At 40.5% G+C, this 10,317-nt stretch overlaps 1 protein-coding gene across 1 annotated transcript; it reads right to left on the bottom strand.

Moving 5' to 3' along the window:
* Positions 1–785: 785 nt before the first annotated feature.
* On the bottom strand, positions 786–7,636 carry LOC311142038 (UDP-glucose 6-dehydrogenase-like; the record flags this gene model as incomplete). Its single annotated transcript, XM_084177584.1, has 11 exons — positions 786–932; positions 1,145–1,255; positions 1,411–1,502; positions 5,357–5,499; positions 5,606–5,736; positions 5,893–5,987; positions 6,152–6,299; positions 6,446–6,643; positions 6,755–6,955; positions 7,136–7,237; positions 7,475–7,636. 11 exons carry the CDS (start codon positions 7,634–7,636, stop codon positions 828–830), a joined length of 1,488 nt encoding a protein of 495 aa, XP_084033710.1. The 3' UTR covers positions 786–827.
* Positions 7,637–10,317: the final 2,681 nt, after the last annotated feature.

Raw genomic sequence — 10,317 nt, 5'->3', positions numbered from 1 at the left:
ATGTTTAGGTTGTTACAAATTTACTGATATAAGTGGATGCACGTGGCATTATATTGACAAGATAGTCAAGTGACCACTCTAACAATGGAAATGGACGTCCTCAAAGATGGAAGGCAGGCGGGAGGAGGCGAGATCAGGTGGGACCTTTCTTGCCAAGGAGAGGGCAAATATGCGTGTGAACAACAGGCCATGGAGATGGATAGGACTCATAATTTTATCTGTGCGTTATAGCGTCTGTGACAGCAAGAGCAGCGCCATTGAGGCTATCTCTATTTTAAAGTAGTCAATTATCTTCTTCATTGGCTGATTGCTTCGAACTCATAGGAATCCCTGACTACTTTAAAATGGTGGAACCCCTCAAAGGCAATGTCCATGCTAAAACGTTGCCGAAATGCAACATGCGTCCACTTATATTAGTGCATTCGTAACAACCTAACCATTACGAAACTTCTATTAGATCAAATAAGCCTCACGTTGCAAATTAGCAAGTAAAACCTCTCGCTTCGCCTCTTCCTCTCTGGCGGCATGCAGGAGGAGAGGCGGGGAGAGAGATGACCCAAGTAGCAAAGGGAGTAAAAGATAAAAACCGAACATTACACGCGCGAGAGTCACGTGTATCACACATTTAACAAACCAAAACATTGAAATGCCATTAGAAGGTCAAGTAAAAACCCAAACCGGTCCGTGCATCAATACTGGTGTATATAGTAAAATACGGTATGCCGCCTAGCCCTACCACTGATTTAATATTACATAAAAAATGTTAACTTGGTTTAATATATTACTGCACTGAGCTGGCTCTGTCGCTCATGTCCCATAAGCACACTTCATAGTTTGATCTTCTTCAATGGTTGCTGTTGGTCTATTTTTGACTTGTCGCCACTTGCAGTGAAGTGGATCCTCTGGTTAACTCTTTTCCCAATAGTCTCCACCTGGAAAAAGACAAACAGTTACTTCGGAAACTACTGGACTGTCTCTATTATTCAACATTTCTCCAATACTAATTAGAAGAGCTGCTGCAAATGGATCTTTGGCTTTTTGTCAGTGCAGCCTTCCAAAAGCAAAGATTACTTCTTTGTTTGTGCCTAGGGTGTTTTCATATTAAAGCCATGTTTACTGTCTTACTGTGGTTGTGGTTACTTGCCTGGAAGCCGATATGCTGGAGTTGGTCGTGCAAGCTATCCAAGATCCTTCTACCGTCAAAGATGAAGGCAGGTTTCAGCATGGCTTTATAGATCTTCTCATAGTTCAGCTCCTGCAGTACAAATATGGACTCTATGGTTTACATTGAGAGCTCCCTTTCATCCATGTACAGTCCAATGCAACTATGTACGTAATTGTCAGAGTCATCTCCTTGCCATTTGATGTCAGTAATTGATGAGTGAGTAGCTTCAAAAGTAAAAAACACACCGTGAACATATCCCACTCTGTGCAGATGACAATTGCATGGGCGTTCTCACAAGCCTTGTATGGGTCAGTGACGATGGTGATTAGACGAGAAACTAGGACGAAAGAGTATAAACCAAGGTTACTTCATGCAAATAAATATAAATCAACTGTTTGTGACAAACATTCATCCCATCTCATTAGAATGAACAAAAAAGTATCCCCAGTTATGTATGGCAACCAAAACCTAATGCGGAGAGAACAGTACACCCATTGAAATATCAACATGTATTCAATGAACTTATACTGACCAAAAATATAAACGCAACATGCAACAATTTTACTGAGTTACAGTTCATATAAGGAAATCAGTCAATTTAAATAAATTCATTAGGCCCTAATCTATGGATTTCACATGACTGGGCAGGGGTGCAGCCATGGGTGGGCCTGGGAGGGCATAGGCCCACCCACTTGGGAGCCAGGCCCACCCACTGGGGAGCCAGGCCAAGCCAATTAGATTTTTTCCCCACAAAAGGGCTTTATTACAGACAGAAATACTCCTCAGTTTAATCCGCTGTCCGGGTGGCTGGTCTCAGACGATCCCGCAAAAGCCAGATATGGATGTCCTGGGCTGGCGTGGTTACACGTGGTCTGCGGTTGTGAGGCCGGTTGGATGTACTGCCAAGTTCTCTAAAACGACGTTGGAGGCGGCTTATGGTAGAGAAATTAACATTCAATTCTCTGGCAACAGCGCTGATGGAAATTCCTGCAGTCATCGTGCCAATTGCACTCTCCCTCAAAACTTGAGACATCTGTGCAAATTTTAGAGTGGCCTTTTATTGTCCCCAGCACAAGGTGCACCTGTGTAATGATCACCTGTCAGGTGGATGGATTATCTTGGCAAAGGAGAAATGCCCACGCCAGCATAAGATGATTTTGTTGTTGTTGGGTATCACAGACTGTTCTGTCAAGTCTCAGGGGGACATAAAAATGTAATTGGGAAGAAGGATGTTTAACATGCTTTTTACATTTGTATCAGGAACCATTTTTGAGAAAATCACAATGAAAGTGGCCATTTTAGGCCTATACTTATTTACTTTATGTCATTTAGCAGACACTCTTATCCAGAGCGACTTACAGGAGCAATTAGGGTTAAGTGCCTTGCTCAAGGGCACATCGACAGATTTTTCACCTAGTCGGCTAGGGGATTAGAACCAGCGACCTTTCGGTTACTGGCACAACGCTCTTAACCACTAAGCTACCTGCCGCTACTTGCCTCCTGTGAGACCCTATGATCCGTGAACTGTACATGGGACAGGCAACATCTTGGTGTCATTATGCTCCCTATAGTGTGCTCTAAAAATAAAAGTCACATTTATTCAACATAAAAAAATATTATTATTAATATCTCAAAAGTACCCTTTTTGATTTTGCTTATTTTTTAGACATATTGTTTGGAAGTTGGAACAATATATTCTTCAAACACATCACATTTCCAGAGTGGGCGCTCAGCTACTTTTTAAAGAAATGATCAATTTTATACATTATACATTGACATGATAGGTCATTAACCAATTACGGCCCTCCTGTAGGATGGCACATTCAGCAAATCACCAATAGAGGGAGTTCCCATTTAATCAATTTCCCCATTCATTGTGTTGGTGGTGCTCATAAAATTGATCATAACTTTAAAAGTAGCAGAGAGCCCAATCTGGAATTGTCTTATACTTTTAGAGTATATTGTTTCAAATAATGTCAAAAAATTTACAAAAAATGACTTTTCTTTAGATATTTACACTACTGTTCAAAAGTTGTAGAACTACTCATTCAAGGGTTTTTCTTTTATTTTTACAATTTTATACATTGTACAATAATAGTGAAGACATCAAAACTATGAAATAACACATATGGAATCATGTAACCAAAAAAGTGTTAAACAAATCAAAATATATTTTATATTTGAGATTCTTCAAATAGCCACCCTTTGTCTTGATGACAGCTTTGCACACTTTGATTTGTTTAACACATTTTTGGTTACTACATGATTCCATATGTGTTATTTCATAGTTTTGAACCCTTGAATGAGTAGGTGTTCTAAAACTTGTGACCGGTAGTGTATATTAATGGTTTTAATGTTGAAATTCATGTGTAAAATTATATTTCAGAATGTACCAATACTTTTAGAGCACACTATTAGGAGTATAACGACACCAAAGTGTCGTCTGTATCATTCACAGATCATTGGGTCTTACACAGGGAATGTATACAGTGCCTTCACAACACTTAACCTTTTCCACATTTTGTTGTGTTACAGCCTGAATTTAAAATTGATTCAATTGAGATTTTGTGTCACTTATCTACACACAATATCCCATAATGTCAAAGTGGAATTTTTGTTTGTAGAAATGTTTTTATATTGATAAAAAATGTATTCAGTCAATAAGTATTCAACCCCTTTGTTATGGCAAAAATGTGCATACTAAGTTGCATGGACTCATTCCGTGTTCAATAATATTGTTTAACATGATTTTGGAATGACTATCTCATCTCTGTACCCCATACAATTGTCTGTAAGGTCCCTCAATCGAGTAGTGAATTTCCAGCACAGATTCAACCACAAAGACCAGGGATGTTTTTCAATGCCTCGCAAAGAAGGGCACCGATTTGGTAGATGTGTAAAAATAAAAAAGCAGAAGCTGAATATCCCATGGTGAAGGTTGCCGGAGAGGAAGGAAATTGCTCAGGAATTTCACCATGAGGCCAATGGTGATTTTAAAACAGATTTTAATTGATGTGATATGAGAACTGAGGATGGATCAACAATATTGTAGTTACTCCACAATACTAAAATACTAAGCTAAATGACAGAGTGAAAAGAAGGAAGCCTGTACAGAATAAACCTTTTTTTCCAAAACATGCATCCTGTTTGCAACAAGGCACTAAAGTAATACTGCAGAAAATGTGGCAAAGCAATTCACTTTTTGTCCTGAATACAAAGCGTTATGTTTGGGGCAAATCCAACACATCACTGAGTACCACTCTTCATATTTTCAAGCATGGTGGTGGCTGCATCGTGATATGGGTATGCTTGTCATCGGCAAGGACTAGGGAGTGTTTTATGATAAAAAGAAATAGAATAGAGCTAAGCACAGGCGAAATTCAAGCAGAAAACCTGGTTCAGTCTGCTTTCCAACAAACACTGGTAGACTAATTCAGCTTTCAGCAGGACAATAACCTAAAACACAAGGCAAAATCTACACTGGAGTTGCTTACCAAGACAACATTAAATGTTCCTGAGTTGCCTAGTTACAGTTTTTACTTAAATCGGCTTGAAAATCTATGGCATGACTTGAAAATCGCTGTCTAGCGACGATCAACAATCAACTTGACAGCGCTTGAAGAATTTTTTTAAGAATGATGGGCAAATATTGTACAATCCAGGTGTGCAAAGCTCTTAGTCTAACCCAAAAAGACTCATCGGTGTAAACGCCGCCAAAGGTGCTTCTACAAAGTATTGACTCAGGGGTGTGAATACTTTATGTAAATTAGATATTTCATATTCAATAAATTTGCAAAAATGTCTAAAAACATGTTTTCACTTTGTCATTGAGGTATTGTGTGTAGCTGGGTGAGAAACAAATACATATTTAATCAATTTTGAATTCAGGCTGTAACACAACAAAATGTGGAATAGGTCAAGGGGTATGAATACTTTCTGAAGGTAGATCTAAAAAGGGCCTAAAATTGCCACTTTATCGTGATTTTCAAAAAGATGGTTTGTGTTCCAAATGTAAAAGGCATATCAAACATCCTTCCTCCTAATGAAGTTTCTATGTGAGAATTGCCAGAACAATCTGAGATGCCAAAAATATTTTCGGGGCCATGCTGTCATGGAATCACCCTGTTAGAATCTGTTTATTGATTTACTATACTATTAATTTACACAAAGAACACAAAATACTGTGGCTACCTGTGGCGGGGTCATGTCTTTCTGAGAGTGTGGGCTGAGTTAGGTCGTGCATGATCTGCAGCGCTTTAACCTTGGGGTCATAGATGTGTAGACAGGCCCCCTCCTCCAGCAGGTAGCGACTGATGTAGATACTAGAGGATTCCCTGAAAACAAAATACACACAAGGATAGCCTTGGAGGCGGAAGCAGAAAAATGTGCTCTGAGAGCTTTGGATGTAAGAAGATAAATATTTAAAATGCCCCTCCATACCTTGTATCGCCTGTGTTTTTCTTGAAAGCGAATCCTAGCAAGGCTATCTTCTTGTCCGTCACTGTGTTGAAGAGGCAGCTGATTATCTGCGAAGAGAATCGTTTTCGCTGGTAGTCGTTTATCTCTATAACCTGGGAGAGACAACATTTAGATGTTCCACATTTTTGCCATTGTGATATTTTACTGACAATAAAACAAAGTGTTGCGTGAGACAATTACAGGAATGTCTTATCAAATGAGAAGTAAGTTCTGTATTGTACTACTTTGAGTTGATGAAAAAAGCACACCTGTTGCCAGTATCTTGCAACCTCTGGTAGGTTTAGAGCCTCGCATAGGTACACAAGATTGAGGACATCCTTCTGGAAACAGCTGCCACCAAATCCTGTGAAACAAACACTGAATGTATCATGACTGAACTCACCCACTCAAATCCCCACTAGTTCATAACTGAAACCCAATCACTTAGTCATCCAATCATCTCATCCAACCATCAACTATTACTGCCCCACAAGTCAACCACTCCAGCTTTTCTTCCCTCTCACTCACCCACGCTGGCCTTCAGGAAGCGACTGCCTATTCTCTGGTCTGTCCCGATGGCATGCGCCACCTCCTCTACATCAGCACCAGTTACCTCACACAGGGCACTGATGGAGTTGATGCTACTGATACGTTGGGCCAGAAAGGCATTGGCTGCCTGTAAACATGGAAAAGGAAAAAACAAGGATAGAAGTGAGCAAATGAATAAAGGCAGGAAACATCACAGGAGGTGTCTGAGATCGTAATGCTGCTGACCTGAGATTGTACTGATATAACAGAAGGACATAAAAGGGGTATTAATACCAGCTTGGAGAGCTCAGAGGACCAGGTGTTGGTGGTGATAATCTTGCTCTTGGGGACCCAGTGCTCATAGATGCTCCGCAGGGCCTCAATAGCATGTTGGCCCTCAGGGGTCTCATCCCCTCCAATCAATACCCTGTCTGGATTCTTCAGATCAGTGATGGCTGTTCCCTCAGCAAGAAACTCTGGGTTTGAGAGAACCTGCAGAAGAACAAGATCATACTTATAAGACCTGATGACATGGCAGACCGATGAATGTAGACGTTTGATACACAGTCCGTCCACCCATGCAACACTGTCCCCTGCAATCACCTGAAAGTTGAAGCTACTCTTGGTGTTGGCATTGAAGATGCGGCGGATGCTCTCAGCAGCACGAACAGGAACTGTGCTTTTCTCTACAACAATCTTACACCCGATGGACACATCAGCAATGCGCCGGGCACATGCTTCTATGTACTTCAGGTCCGCTGCTCGACCCTTACCAATTCCAAATGTCTTGGTAGGCGTATTGACCTGGCAAAGGAAGGGGGAGATGTTTCAGGTGGATTCAATCATGGATCTTTCTCTATCACTGTATCTTACCTTTAAAGAAAGCCAAACTGAGTTCCATTCGTCTTAACAATACTTTCAAGGAAATCGTGTGAAAGCCATTGACATTATAAGAAGGGAAAGTGTTGAAAAAAACGTATTTACAGATATGAAAACCAGGTCTGCATTTTTTATGGCCTCATCAATGTCTGTGGAGAAGAAAAGGTTGACCCCGCGGCATGAGTCCACCACTTCCTGGAGTCCAGGCTAGAAAGAAAGGAGATGTTGTTAGAGCACAAGTGTCAAAAGTGTAATCAGAGCTCAAAAGTCAAGTGGCCAAAATGAATGACGTTACTTGGCAACACTAGTAGCTATTAATAATGGAAAGACCAAGTTAGGACAGTTCTGTGAGAAACCTGGACGTGAATGTGTAATTGTGTTTTATATAATTTCTTCCAGTTGAGATCTATGATGTTTCTTGTACTAATATCGTCTCACACTCACCTCAAAGATGGGAAGGCTATCAGAATTCCAGGCACGGATGCGGTCCTCGTTCACGTCCACCACGGTAACCGTCACCTCGGGGCACATCTGGGCGATCACGCTGCAGGTGGGACCTCCCACGTAGCCAGCCCCAATACAACAGATCCTCCTCACCTCCACCATTCTCCCTATCAAGAGAAAGAAAATACAAGCACTTAAGACAGGGGTCTCAAATACTATTTTTTTCAATGGATTGAGTGATAGAATAGCTATTTTCCTACTCTTCCATTTAACAGGAACTAAGCAATACCCAGATGGGCTAAGAATAAAACATATTTTTCTGACCAACACATCAACCGATGGTTTCAGTCAAGCCTTTTGAGTTTGTCCTTTCCCATTAATGTCTGGTATCCAGCACATCATTGAGAAAGGCTCAAGGCCAAAACGTTGGGTTAATGTGCTGTGCTATTTGAAATTCAATACTGACTTTGTCGAAACCAAAATAATTCCAACTCATAATCTGAATGTGCCATGGCAATAGCTACAAGATTTCTAGTTCGATTCACCAGTGGGTATCAATGGAATACAGTAAAAGGAAAATTCTGTGGAGCAAATCAACGCACCTCTATTTGGCCAGTTTTCCCCTCACTCCACCCATTCTGCCATGCTCTCTAGATCACAGAGAGGGCTCTATGTGCATTGTGGTCAGATGGAACTCCCTGGGACATACATTTAAGTCATTTAGACGCTCTTATCCAGAGCGACTTACAGTTAGTGAGAGCATACATTTTTCATATATTCCCGTGGGAATCGAACCCACAACCCTGGCGTTGCAAGCGCCATGCTCTACCAACTGAGCTACAGGAGGCAACTGGCCCCTTTAGATACAAAAGCCACATTATTCCTAACTTTTACCCCGGAAATGACCAAAAAAAACGTACCTGCCAGATATGAATCATCCCTCTAATTGAAAGATTCTTGACTTCGGTTTGGTTAGAATTGCCTGGTACTGTACTGTGATACATTTCTGTGATTTACTATTTACTGCTGATAAAGGGCATACGGGTGCCAGTTGCACATGTTAAGTGAGCCTAAGAGATCTGTACAGAAGGACCAAAAGAAACCATAGAAAATTATTCAGTGAATACTACATTTCACAATCAGAAACCCTTTTGTGGCCGTTGAGAAACGTTTGCTGCTGTGATGATGCTTGACTGTAACGTTAGGGTTTAAAACTTGCCACATGTTTCCAATTGGAGCCACTACTTCGATGTTTAATTACTAGCTAGCTAGCTACCTAGCGATAGCGGTATCTATTGCTAACTTGCGCCTGTACACCAGCCACCTATAATTTATCCAGACCTGTTCTTTACATGAATGTAGCCCCATCCAGTCGATTATCAATATGTGTTGCAAAACCAATTTAGCTAGCTAACGATAGCTTATAGCACCCGATAAACACAAAACAAACGGGACACTTACCAGTAGTTGATGAGTGCGCTGCTGAACCGAATACAAATATTTCAGAGACTCAACCACGTTAAACCGAGACCTTATTATTTTATTCCAGGGGGTTGGTTGCTGATCTGTGGTGATGATAGTCCGATGTGTAGAAGCTTGCTCCAGTGATGAGAGTTTGGAATGCTTAGTGCCACGGTGAGACTTCTATCTAAATCTCAGACAGGGGGCAGGGCTTCACATCCCCTTGACATCACATCCCCACTGATGCTTACCAGAAAGAGCCTTATTCAAGAAGACACAACCATTCTGTCTATGGCACAAAGTTACAGAAGTTCATATTAGACAACTTATTACAGGGTTATTACATTGGTATGCCATTATGTGGCTGAAAAGTCTTATAGAAAGCAGGGGTTAGGATTTAGTCCTTTGAGATCCAACCAATTCGTGTAGGCTAAGTAAGTACTGCCTATCATCTAGATCAGGGGTGTCAAACTCATTTTAGCTCAGGGGCCACATGGAGGAAAATCTATTCCCAAGTGGGCCGGACCGGAAAAATCATGGTATATATAACTTAAAAACAACAACTTCAGATTGTTTTCTTTGTTTTAATACGATCAACATACAACATAAAGCTGGAGCCTGAGGACAGTGTGTCCAAAATAGTACAAGCACAACATCACTATTAATCATAAAACACGTCAAGTTTATTTGAAAATTCTAAAGAAAAAGAACACACAAACACACAATGCCTCAGTGATTAACAGAACTGTTTCACAGATCACAGAACTATATCAGGGTGTCATTTCTCAGGCAGAAATGTAGATAAAAATAATGAAATCCTGTTCCCCAAACAAGTGCAAGAACCACAGAGTCAAGAATAGGTTAAATATACAAATAAAATAAAATCAATTAAAAACAATAGCACATCAACATAAAAACATATAAACATAAAGCTGGAGCCTGAGGACAGTGTCCAAAAGCACAACATCACTATTAATCATAAAACACCTCAAGTTATTTGAAAGTTCTGAGGACAAAGAACACACAAACACACAATGCCTCAGTGATTCACAGAAATATATCACAGATCACAGAACTATATCAGGGTGTCATTTCTCAGGCAGAAATGTAGATACAAATAATGAAATCCTGTTCCCCAAACAAGTGCAAGAACCACAGAGTCAAGAATAGGTTAAATATACAAATAAAATAAAATCTATTAAAAACAATAGCACATCAACATAAAAACATATAAACATAAATCTGAAAGCGTTGCTCAAACTCCCGTAACAGTCCAGTTATTTTATCTTTGAACCGCTTCATGTCTGCCACATGTTGGGTCGCGCACACATTTTTCAGACAGGGGAAGTGAGCTGCATCACCACCGGCAAGTTGCGTCTCCC

This window comes from Coregonus lavaretus, assembly GCF_964263955.1.
Source record: "Coregonus lavaretus genome assembly, chromosome: 15".
In the NCBI taxonomy this organism is placed as follows: Eukaryota; Metazoa; Chordata; class Actinopteri; order Salmoniformes; family Salmonidae; genus Coregonus; species Coregonus lavaretus.
This window is presented reverse-complemented; position numbering and strand designations above follow the sequence as displayed.